Genomic DNA, 13,538 nt, shown 5'->3' on the forward strand with positions numbered 1-13,538 from the left:
TGCAAAAACATAAGCATATGCACAGTATTTACAACTACACACATCCCTTCACGAGTAACACCATCATAGGGCCAGGTAGGTAGAGGAAATCAATACCACCATATATTCATAAGAAATGTTTCTGATATTGACATAACATACAAAACACCATAATAACTGTCTTCCACTATGCATTATGACAAAACCGCAAATATGTAAAACAAAAAAAATTGTTTTTGTGTGTTTAATCACAATTTCCTTTGGATCATTCATTTGGATAACTGCATTTTGTAAAAATCTCAAGCACAATGTGGTCCTATTCATAACAACATGATACATTTTAACAGCTCTACTACTTCATCATCCTCAATAACACACAAGCACACGCAGGCACACACCCACACACACACACACACACAGCTGTTCCTCTCTCATGCTCCGTGGTCCTTCATCTGCAGTGTTCACACAGCCATGTCCCAGAAACGTAAACATGGTGCTGAGGAAGGAGGGGCTGTGTGGGCCTGGTGCATCCAGGGTTAGGGTTCGGGTTGGAGTGTGTATGCTTGTTCCCGTTCCCACCCCCCATGAGGTAGAGTGTGGAAGGGAAGGGGGGCTTCTAAAATGCCAGGGATCCCTTAGGACTAGAGCAGAGTGGAGTGGACGGTCCTCGCTGTGGGAAAAACCCCTGAGCCGTCTGTGACCCTAAACCACCTCTGCCTTCTCCGTGTTTCTCAGCCCGCCTGATACGGACCTGACCGCTCACTCTGTTATGTAACCCAAAGCCTTCTGCAACATGTGAGAGAGGAGGGACTCTAAAGGAATCTGCCAAGTATTTTTACTCCTTGTGTGTGTGTGTGTGTGTGTGTGTGTGGACAGGGTCTACTCAGTCACACCTACATGCACACACACTTACCGCACACTAATCGCTTTTTCTTAACTCTGCATATGTCCCAATATGGTAATAACTCCGAAGCATCATGTAAATAACACGGGAAAAAAAGTGAACAAGGAATTGTGCAAGCCTTATCTAGACTACTGTACTTCATCACTGCAATATCGTCTTTTGTTTCGTCGGCCTGGCTGACCTTCTCATGCCTGTGAAATCTGAGATGCTCTGTATATTATGCAATAATTCATTACTTACAACAATAGACGATATGTAATGTAGTTAATAACCCAAAGGACAGAATAGGTAGTGTGTCTGTGTTACATTATCTTCTGATCTGTGGGTTAGGACCATGCATGTATAAAGAGAACTGGATACGGCCACATTGATTCCTGTGAAAGCTGCTCAGTGGCGCAAGAGGCAAAAAAGTTGTACTTTCGAGATGTGATCTTCTGCATCCATGTGGCCCGTAGAGGCAGCGCACTGGCGTTACGTTTAACCCCGCCTCCCAGCCCTCAGCCTGGGGCTCATTCACATTAACAGAGGAAGGAATTTTTTGATTATAAGGATAATTATAAATAATAAGGACTATTCCAGTCTTCCTAAAGAGAAGTTGATACACCCTGATTTACAGACGTCTCTTTCCTAATGTAAAGCTATGGGAAAAATTCCTTTTCATCATGTGATTGACCCGTAAGTTGTAATTCCACAGTTTAGCCACTATGTAGAAATTGGGTTGAAAGCCGGTCGCTCTTCCTGGGGGCTTGGCTAGGATCCTGTCCTGGTTTGGGCACAACAACAAAGCAAAGCTCAGTTCATGCTCGCTGCAGCCGCCTGGCCGTTACAAGCATGCAGACGGGCATGAATCTTTTTATCTGTCTATCCACAGATCCATCCATCCATCTATCTTTTGCATGTTAGCTTGTGCGTGCTAATATTTGCCAATTAGCCCTTAACACAAAGTTATGTCCTAGGTTTTGCAGGTATTTGACAAATAAGCCAAGACTTTGACGTGATGCTTGGCACAAGTTGAAAATGAATCACTAACATTACTACAATTGGTCCTTTGGAGGAGCTGACTATTTGTACTAAATATCTTGGAAAACTGTCCAATAGTTCTCAAGACATTGAACTCAAAATAACAAATGGCAACAACAGAACGTCAGTAGGATTCATCCTCTCCACTGTGAATAACCAGATATTTCAAACTGGACCAAAGTGGTCAACCGACATCGCCATTCCTAAAGCCATGCTGCTTACATGGCTGGAGATGTCTCACTGACTTTAAGGGACGGTTGTTGTTGTGGCTAAAAGAAACCGGCTGCTGGGAGTCAGTCTCACTGTACAGAAAACCACCTGTGACATTGTGTCTGTACAAACATCATACTGCTCCGCCTTTGCCACTGAGAGACAACTGTCATCATTTGTAGCCACAAAAGGTCCTTGTCAGTAAAACATGGGTCATTTTAGAGATTTGAACAAACGACCAATGCTGTTGTTTTTCTGCTGAGGATTATTCTGCTACTGCAACACCGAGGCAGTTTGACTTCATAAAACTGTAGTTTACAAGCCACTGTTTGCTTGTAATTCGGCAATGTAAACTGACAGGCTCGGTTATTTCAACCATATAAATCATGTCCGCAAATTGCGTGTTTGGGAGTGAAATAAGTGAACTTCATTTGTATAAAATAGCAATTCCCAAATTGGACAATTCACTTGCAACTACAGAAATAAAAAGTAAAAGAAATTGTTGAGTTTGAAGATTCTTTTAATTAGAAAATTGTGCAGTGCTTGCTCTGCTTCAGAAATCATTAACGAAATGCTTCCTTTTAGGTAATTGTCGAATAAAAGCTCTGCCAATTAACGGAGGAGTGAGGGCTGAGTGCATTTGGATCATTAATCGCTTCAAATAAGATGGGGGGGGGGGGGGGGGGGGGAATGCATCAAAGTGACTTTCTCACTTTGACCCAGCACTTAACTCATTCTATCTTTGGATGTGGATGCCAGCAGGGAAAGAAAATTGACCATGACGTCCAGTCTTTCGTAGAGCACCCTTAGGGCTTATGTAATACATATATACACACACTTGGTGATGCTGGATCATCACGTAGAACACATAAGAAACACTTACGCATGAGTTCAATATCAAACAGGTTTTGCATGGCCCGGTTTAGCACATTCCCAGGGAACTGTGATCACACTGTATATCGTTACAGGATGCCTGGTTGGTGCTTGTATACACAGCGTAATACAGGGCACATCGGGGAAATATGTGTGCTTCTAAACACGGCGCTAATTGGACCACATCTAGACCATCTTTGCCCTGCAGTTAGTCATTACTCAGCAATGTCCTGGCCCTGTTCCTCCACTACACAAGACCTAAATATATTTCTTTTTAAAAAGAAGCTGGATGACGTAGGTGTGAGTGGTTTATGGTTTTCTGAGTGTGTGTGCATATCTTTGCTTGTGGGTGCACGCATTCTTTATGTGTGTTTCTAAGGGGCATGTGTTCAGATGAGCAGTCCACGTCATCAGCTTCCTTGATATCTTTCTCCTTCTCCTTCTCCATCAAGCAGGCTTTGTTTTTGTGCAAAAATAAAACCTATTCCTGGCAGAGCTGGCTCGACATGAGGGCACATCTGAGGAATGCTCCCAGCATGCTTTACAGCGCGTTACGCACATCCAACTGGTCTGGTTGGGGGTATAGTCACTTATGTCATCATCGCCGTTGGATGGGATCTTCCAACCGCACATCATCAATTACAATAAACGGGCTGCCAGTTGGCGTCAATTTCCCACAGAGGGATGTTTCCAAATTCCCTCTGTAGACTCTGGAGTTAGTAACTAAGATGCTATATTTAAAACAGGACTAAGAGGCCGCTAATTTCATAATTACACAAATTTAAATTGTACATGCTGGTGCAGTTAAATGGCCAGTGTGTAGCATGTCAGGGATCTTTTAGCAGAAATGGAAGATAATATTCATAACAAGATTTTGTTGCGTTTTCCTTATGAGTCCTTCATATCTACATAGGGAGCAGGTCCTCCTCACGGAGTCCGCCACGTTACTACAGTAGCTCAGAGCAGACAAACAGCTGCAGTAAGAAACAGCTGCATGAAAATATTTGATTTTCGTTTGACTCAGAGTCTAATACAATTATCCGGTAATAAAGCAATGTATTCTTTGTAGCTCGTCCCATCCGAGTGGAATGTCTAGATTCCAGTTAGTTTTTTTTTCAAACATTTTTCCCTGACTAAGTTAATATATGACCGACGTTGCAATCAGTCTGCACCTGAGTGGAGCGGTAAATCACGTTGGTCTCAGGCTGTGTGCGGAGGAATTCACCAAACAAGGGGCTGAGGAGAGCTGACACACACCTCGGGCTGGACGGCTGCAGCTGGGAACGCTGGAAGGCATGCGCGCTCGCACGTCCACACACAAACACAAACAGCGTCATCCAAGCCTCCAGAGGGCTGACACACACTGTACGCACAGGTAGAATGACTTATTCATATTTGTAATATGTACTTTCATAGAACTTGGAACACAGCACAGGAGGCCCGTACCCTAACTCACCTTCAGGTGGATAAAAGCAATGCGTTCAGTCCACATCTACATCATTATGTCTCATATTTGTGCATATTTGTGACGCTGTCCATGTATTTCGGCTACCTGGCCACCAGACAGCATGACCATTGTTGGGCCTTGAAAAGCAGTTTTCTTATGTCTCCTCTCTCCTCGGCGGTAAAGGGCAAACCAGCAAATGTTTTACACCTCATCTCATCAGCATTTATGAGAGCAATCAGCACCTTTAATGCAGCGTCAAAAGCCTCTGGGGACACTCCTGTTGGCGAGGAAAGATAAAATCGATAAAATGGAGGCAGATGCCCTGCGCCTTCTATTCATTCCATTGTATTCTATTAAAAACATATAATCTACGAGGAGGAACAGATTGTATTCTGCATTGACTCAATGAAAAACTCACGAAGAAACATTGTCCTGTAATACTGTCCGACTGCAGATCTAATGCAGTGTTGTGATTACTGCAGTCCCGTTTTATCGTTGCAAGTTGATTGACATGAGGACAAATGGTCTGAGCTATCAGCAGTGAAGTAGCAGCATTAATAACAGACTACAGGTTAAGTCAGTGAAGTGTAATGTCTATGTCATATGGAGGCCAACGCAGAGCAGAGCAGCCCTCTCAAAACATACCCAGAAAGCTCAGCCCAGGCGGCTGCACATCTAAAACAGATGTCTTCATGTAGAAAGCATCTAGCGCGAAAACGCATCTGCAGAGGATAATAACATGTTCTTGCTTGATCACTGCAGATTTTATGAAAGAAAAACAAGACATTTCCAGAAATATTTTCTCTGTGAGCGTAGAAAAGTGCAGGGGATGTTTGCTTTGGTTTGTCAGGCACCCAAAACCATTTAAACACAATATACGAGAAGGAGAGTGAGCTGATAATCTCCAAGTCTCACACGGCTTCTAATGCCACGACCAAAAAAGGCAACGGAGCAAGCGTGTCTTTTTATTGCTCTTGCAAAATCGCTTTCAGACTCAGACTCAGACTCAAACACCAAAAAGACGTCATCGTGATACGGCGGATTCAAGGACACAGCTTTTTATTTACCTTTGTTGTCTGAGTTTTGTTTTCATGCCACAGCACCTAATAGATCCAAAAATCCCTCGGTTTGCAATTTTAGAAAAACGGGGGGGAAAAAAACAACTGCAAAAGGTCGAGTAAATTCTCGTACATTTACATCGGCCAAGATCACAGGTTCGTCTCAGGGGCCCTCCAGATAATGGTTCATTACGTGCAACGGTAACTACCTTGTTAGTGTAGCTGATAGAGGCTGTTAGTTTCCGACCCTGTTTGCAATAATTCCGCACCAGGAAGGAGCCAATAATGCCTGCTGAGCACATACAGCATGGAAGCAATTACTAAAACCAAAAAAAAAAAGTGTACTTACCAGCTCATAGTTTGTTGCAGGAACACAAGATGAAGACACCTCAGAAAAAAATACAGAAATGGTTTGTCATATTGTTGCTTATATGCAGTTACGTTTTACATGATATTATAAACAGTCAAGGACTTGAAACATTCCTGGTTTGCATTTAGGTTCGGCTTCATGAACAACACGATTCAGCCCAACATGCCGCCAATGTCATATTCCAACGCAGATGCAAACCAGAAAGGAGGGACAGGCTTCATTTTTAATATTAATACAAATGACTATGTCAAATGTGAAAGGGTTCACATCAACCTCATTACCAGCAGCAGCAGACAGATGTTCCCAGTGAGAAAACCCAGTCCCCAGAATAAATGTTGACATTGCAAACCACGGGATACGTCGAAATTGGACATTTCTGAACCCCAAAGAACGGTTCATTGACGTGTTTCATATCAGCCACTTATCAAGCGGACAGAAACGCACAATGCCACGTTGTTAGCATTGTAAAATGATTGGTTAGGTTAAGGCAACAAAGCTACTTGAAAAACCCAAAATAAATATGAACTGCCCTGAGCGGACTTTCTTAAGTCATGTTACGAAAAACAAGCATAAAGTCAACATTTACTTTCACATAGGACACTAACAGCGGCCGCCTGGGTAGAAGTCCACCACACCTCTCACCCTCTCTTACAGGAATTACTTGTTATTATACCACAGAACGTTCAATAACGCTGCCTGATATAACTTTATAAAAGTGTTGTGTTTACGGTAGCTTGTTTTCTGCAAGTGCCCGGGTTAATCCGATTACTGTCCGACAGTTTCCATGGTCATTCTTTGAGCAAGCGCATGAGGACAGAGGCTGATAAACAGGAAGAATATAATGATAATGGCCTCCAACAGAAGATTCAAATGAAGTGCTTCCAGAATAAGATGACCCTTTGATGAGGATGAACACAAACAGCATGTCATCACTGATTCCCTTTCCTTCCTGTGTATGTCTGTATTCTGCCCCTTTGCACCCCTTATACCATCATTCTTCTGACACTGCACACGGGGGAGAATCCCTACTCACTTAATTCTCCCCAGTTAGCCATGTACCAACGCCATCTATTCTGCAGATGGCTGACAAACAATAGCACAGGGCCAGCTTTATGATTCCAGCAGGCTTTTGACTTGTGTGTATCCTTCATCCTTCTTTGATTACTATCAGAGAACTCTGTCTGTTCCAGCTTTGAAAGATTATGCCATGGGGTTATCACAACCGTCGACCCCTAAAAGCACCCGTCGTCTTTGCTCCTTCTCCTCTTTGGATTCAAACATTACCCTGAGATGGAATGATACCCAACCGATATTCGACTTTTGTGAGAGATATACTGAGCGTGACTCCTTTTTTAAAACAGGCTAAACATATTTGTATTGGCATTTCTGTAGTGCAATGTCTTGTTAACTGATATGGATGTTTTTGCAATAAGTCAATATTGCCCTACAGACCCCAATTCCAAACCAAACCCAGTCATTTGAAACTAACAAAGCCCCAAAAAGGCTAGTACGGTTAAGGCATTATCTAATTGGAGTATCCACCAGTAGTGGATGCTTCCGACCACTGGATGACTGCCATCGCTTTGTTAGGGTGGCCTCACCTCATTGAAGTCTCTTTTAGAGCTGTTACCCCATCTGGAATGCAGGAATGATAGTTCCACAGGAAATTACTGTTATCAGATTACATGTTTTGGTCCCTTTTAGCAACAGAAGCAGCTGATACACTGATATGACAAGAGGCAGTGCCTAAATTGAAGACATGCTCCAATACACTGGGGCTTAGTACTTTCTCATGCAAGTGTGTGAGATGTCAAGTACAAAATCTCCAAAGAGATGCCAAAATCAAAATGTTCCTCTGCGATGGCCGTCGGTCACAGTTGCCCAACAAGTTGTCCAATGTATCAACAGCCTAATTGCATGACGGCACCACAGTGGAATGCGTCTCTGTTTTTTGATAATTCCGTCTGGCATGGTGGAGTGTGTCTGGAGTTGACAGGCTACTGTATCTCCGTCTGGCTTAAATAACCTCCTCTGCAAGTTATTCGAACCCTGCCATCAACTCCCTCCATTCCCGACAACCCCCTTCCTACACCACTATCCTTATCACTCCATGCACAACAACATGCCGTTCTTCTCAGAGGCCCTGCTCCTTGGGGTGCCCCTCCTTCTGCCCTGACTCCTCTGGCCTGGTCAGTGTTTCCACCTGACTCTGCCTCCGCCCTGAAAGCTGTTGACAGCTGGTCCACCTGCAGTCCGAAAACATCAAGTATGCTCGCATGTACAATAGTTGCCAAGTTATGGCCAGGTTTTTGGAGGACCCTGTTTACACATTTGAACATGTCAATCTCTTGCCTAAAGAAATCTGATAATGGTCTTGATTTAGAGAAACCCAAAGATGCAAACTGTTAATTAGTTAGTAACACTAACAAACAATATGTTGATAAGTGATGAAATGACATTCTATTTTATCTTGTCGATGTATAGTTTGCTACTATTTGTGTTTACAGAGACACTTAGAGCCTGTCCACTACACTCCACACACCACACACCACATCCTCCAGCACAGGTGTTTTCTCTGATGTTGCCCGATCAGACCTCGTCAGGACTGTGTGGGCGCGCACAGACAGTGATTGACTGACACGTCCCTAACTCTGTTGTTAGTCTTGGTGTGCCTGTGGGGGGAGGACAACTTAAACGGTCATATACGTACATGAATATCCACCAGAATAAGCTGCTACAACCTAGGAAAGGCCTAATATACCAATAAAAGCCAATATAATGAGCCATAATATCAGACAGACAATGCTACAGGAACCATATATTTTTATATATACCCACAAGACTTTTCCCCTTTAGGAACTACCAAAAGTAGGGTTAGACGACTAGACTCCCATCCAGATAGCTAACCCAGTAGCACAAAGAGGCCACAGCAGAGAGAAACAGCATGAATAATTTCACATCAAACTTTATTTCCACCAACCAAGAGTTGCTGATTGTTAGAACAGTGGATCGGCTAACTGTGACGTTTTTGGTGAGTCTTCTTTTCACACTGAGAGGCATAAGGTAGTCTGGTAAAATAATTGGACTCTAGTTTTGCCGCAACACCATGCAATGTTATCTGGAAACACCAGTTTGTTGACCAATCAAATATGTGCAAGCCCACAGACCAGGTGGAATTGCATTGAGCTCAGCTTCTTTGAGGCCTCGAGTTGTCTAATCCTTAAATCTCTATGACTCTCAAAGAATCAAACGGGACTTGTTGGTGCATAATTCATCTTCTAGTTGAGCAGTAAGCTACCTTCAATACGCCCGCACCAGTACAGCCCCCGAGTTGTTTTGCTTTAGTGCAGTTGTCGTTCTGAGGGAACCATATAGCCATGGCAATAAATACAATGAGCACTGCTTTGAATCGTCAGATTAACTGGTACATCTGATACATTGTGAGGAATTACTGTGAAATTAAAATCCTGAAATGTGACTTTATAGTGAAACTGTGCCAGCACACAAGAGGAAAAACATAATACAAAGAGCCACTTCATGAACAAGTCTCCTCTCCAAACATCTGAAAGGCTACGGTAACTGACATTTAGTTGAATGCCATGTCTAATAAAATTCATACTTTTTTTATTTGTGCCAAACAGAGTTCATTATGTTAGAGATAACATCAGTGACAAGTTATCCAGTGACGCCAGTGTAATAAAAGCTCTGATGTAAAGGTCAGATTGAGCGAGTAGGTAGACTGCCCACATCAGAATAGCTCACATTCTCCCTCATGCTAAGTAGTTGCCTCCTAAGTTGGTGCAGGAGTGTAACTTTGCTCTGTAGCCAGTCTGGTTAAGCAGTCACAGCCAGGATCTCCCAGAAACCACAGGGAATATTTATCTTCAGGTAGAGGGCAGGTGAGCATTTAGCAGTGGGTTAGCCTGTCCTTGCTCCCTTGCTGATGCCTCTGTCTGTTTCTACAAACTGGGAGCGTGCCTATCACTATCTACTCTCGGTAATACACTGAATACGGATAAGTACCTCATACAACCCCACTCAAATAATCTAAACTATCCCTATAAATCCATCCTCACAGAGCTGCTAGCATGAAGTCTTGTTCATTTGTATTGTCCAAGAATTAAACAGATAAGATCACATCTATCTTCGAGCAATACTCAGGTGCCATACTTAACAGTACTTTCGAGCTATCACAAGACTAGCCGAGAGCATGCCACTGGCCTAGAACCACACTTAAATCTGAATCAAGCAGGCAATGTAACCAGAGGCTTCTGAATCCTGTTTGATTTGAGATGAAACCCTACACAAAGCCTTTGTGCGGGCTCTGCAGTGCGTGGGGAAGAGGCCTGGTGAGCGAGCGTGTGCTGATGCTATCGGGAGTATTCAAATGAGTGTAATATAATGAAGAATAATTGTGTTGTTGCATTCCGTACATGCTTGTGTTAACAGCATTAAACAAGGGCCCATTTCCTGCAGACAAGAGTCCATTTCAGAACTCTCTGGACTTCTGCGACAGCGTTCACATGCATTCAGCTCCCTGCTAGCTACTGACACACTCCAGACACAGTCACGTTATGCAACTGTTTCCCAGGTCTGAATATGTTAATGACCCTCGCAAATGACGGCGCGGAGCCTTAAATAAATGATGAATTGAGTCATTATTTGGGTAATGTCTATAAATCTCAAACTGAATGTAGGAAAATCAAACAGCGGAGTGATAAATCGTGACAGAGAAAAAGCACATTCCAGCTTTACTCAAAGCAGGGAAATGAATGGCACGCAGGTAAGCTCGTTCCAAGCGTGGAAAAGAGCATGGGGCCGTGCGCTGCGGCTAAAGAAACTTTCCCCGGCCCTCTGCGCTGGCATATAAACACGCCGCTGCCCTGAGTGCTTTTATGTTTATCCTGCTTCTTGCATCTGGCACATCCCAGCAGAACTATTCAGTGTGCAAATTCAATTTGTGAGCCGTAACCAGCAACAGAAGGCTTTTCTGCCGCCGTGATGGTGGAGTGTGCCAGAGTGCAGGGTCCGCATGGACTTATTGGGATGTCATCAAAGCACCGAGGAATGATGGGAGAGCTCTGGTCCAAGTGCCCATGCCATATCACTTTGTGTTTATCTGCTGCTCTATCTATAATCCTTGATTTATAACAATTTTGATGCATCTATACATTTACTGAATGATTATTTACTAGAGGCTCTATGTCCACACTACATCTACGTTTTTATTTCGTTTTTCTTCTGTCCGTCTCTGTCTCTGCGAACGTTATGGCCTCCGTTTTATTGAGGAAAGTTGTGGAAGATCTCAGATTTATTGAGCAGGCTGGACTGCAGGACATGGACACGACTGAATTCCCTGTCTCAGATTTATGTTTCATAGCATAAGAAGCACTTCAGGAATGGCAGCGCATGTGTATTTGTGTCTGGTTCTTTTTTTGTGAGTATGTCTCATGTGCATATGGACACTTTAAGTGCTAAGAATGTACTGTCTTCTTGTATACATCACAATTTATTTAATGGGGATACGATACAATAGTTTAATTGAATACCCCTGGTCGAAATGACGAATTGACTATTTGAAAATAAAATACAATGTGTGTGTATGCACCATCCATGCGTGCTCCTGTAGGCCTATGTGTACTGTAAAAGAAAGCGTCATGGAAGTTTCTGTGTGTATGTGTGTGTGTACTGTTTAAAGATTAAGCTCAACATCACTGCAGTAGCAAAAAGCCAAACAGAGATAAATCTGTGATAGATCAAATAAACATGAAGATTATAAACATAATAAATAACACATACTTTACGGTATTCTGCTTGTGTATGAACAACTTGAGCCCCTGCCATGTTTCTGGGACTCAAAGTGGCTTTCTGCCGACCGGAGCGCCTGCTCATTCTCACCCCGTCTTTGTTGGACAGGACTGACGGCGTGGAGAGGGGAGAAGCTACGGCTTGTTTCTTTTGTTCCAGAGTTACAGCGAGGGTCACGTTCCCTTCCCAGGCTCTTTCAGATGAGAGCCGGTATTTACCAGCACGCTGATTTACACATTTAGCATGGCTCTCACTGACTGGCACCAGGCCAAGTGGTGGAGGAGGAGGGGGCGAGAGAAGAAGACAGCCACGGAGAAGCAAGGAGAAGGGGGGGGGGCATCCAAAGTAAAAGTCCCTTGCTTGCTTAAGGAGCTGGTTGTATTGTTGCTGTGCTATCTCTGTGACACGTTCTATGATACCCATATTTATAGTTCATTGTAAACATACGTCTAATGCATTAGAATCTGCTTATAGCACTTTATAATCATAGTTATAAGTACTTATTAATATTCAGAATGATTTATAAAAAAGAAACAACACATTTTTGCAAGGATCCTAATGAATTCAAAGTTTGGTCACTTTTCTTAATGTGTTATGATTATTGTTATCAAGCATTTGGAATATTTTAAAGTGCTTATAACTATAATTATACAGTGCTATGAACAGATTATAATGCATTATAAGTATGTTTATAATGCATTGCAGACATGGGCATTATAGAAAGTCAATCCAATCTTATTTCAAGTTCATTAACATACTGAAGCAACTCTTTAGCATTTCGTACAAAGTGCTTGTTTTTTGCTGTCTTGGAGAAAGATGAGAAGATCAATATCTATTTCATCTCTGTACGTACTGTACAGAGCATGGTGGAGGTGTTTTGCTTAGCTTAGCTCGAAAACAAGAAGCAGGGGGAAACTTCATCCAAAGTGAATCATCTTTAGTCTTTAGTCTTTCAGAATAGTCTTTCAGCATCTCCCCCGTTTTGTATCTTAGTGACACTGTTAAGATGAAAACATTTTTCCACATGATGTCATTGGACATCTGCTCAGTCCCAGGAGATATGAGGAACCAGTATAAAGACACGCACTCAGATTAGTCAAACATGAGAGACTTAGATGAAAAAGGGTTGCAGGGATGACTTCAGATATTTATTTAAGATATACAGTATTACAAATATTTATATTAGTGTCTGATACTCTTTTTCCTTAACAAAAATAAAATCTTCTTTTTCTCCCTCATTTAAAAACACAAGAAGTCTCCAACTTCATTGAACAGTCCATTGAGGTTTCACAGAGAAAATTGTCCTCCCTCCGGCAGATGCATGTAAAAGCGAAAGTGCACATGAATCATTCCGCACAGTGAAGGTCAGACATCACAGTGAGGTTACAATAAGCTCAACACATTTTTGAGGGCAGAATTTAAAGTGTAATCTACCATTAAACCGCCAGACTGACTGTCAGGTCAGAAACTAGACCCCAAAATGCTGAAAATTATTATGTATGCCGACCACTGTGCCCGTAATGCACAGAAAGATAGCCACAAAATATGATATGATGGTTATTACAGTTATTGTGGTAATTGTGCAGACTAATATTTAACATGGTTGGGTTCTGGATTTGCCACAGTCCTAACCATAGTCTTATATCACCATACTGTGCTCTTGACGACAAGCCAATGAAACAGGATTTACTTGACAAAATCAATCTCACCATGAAGTCTATTTTGTAGCTTTCAATCATATCACAGAATAGTCATCATGGAGCGCCCAGAATTGGGTGTAATGTTCAAGTCATCACTTTTCTGGGCACTAAAAAATGACCTCATAGGTTGCTTGTATAAGCAGCGTATTTTAATAGTAAAGGAAGAAGT

At 42.5% G+C, this 13,538-nt stretch overlaps 1 protein-coding gene across 7 annotated transcripts in view; it reads right to left on the reverse strand.

Moving 5' to 3' along the window:
* The window catches only part of tns1b (tensin 1b), a 95,929-nt gene that overhangs the window by 64,599 nt on the left and 17,792 nt on the right, over positions 1-13,538 (reverse strand). For all 7 annotated transcript variants that reach the window (XM_079277132.1, XM_079277135.1, XM_079277133.1 and 4 more), the window contains exon 2: positions 5,841-5,879. Coding sequence is in view for 6 of the 7 variants with exons in the window: in XM_079277135.1 (XP_079133261.1) it covers positions 5,841-5,879 (39 nt within the window). In the remaining variant the exon portion in view is untranslated. The remainder of the gene's footprint in view (positions 1-5,840; positions 5,880-13,538) is intronic.

This window comes from Melanostigma gelatinosum (assembly GCF_949748355.1).
Source record: "Melanostigma gelatinosum genome assembly, chromosome: 10".
NCBI classification, from domain to species: Eukaryota; Metazoa; Chordata; class Actinopteri; order Perciformes; family Zoarcidae; genus Melanostigma; species Melanostigma gelatinosum.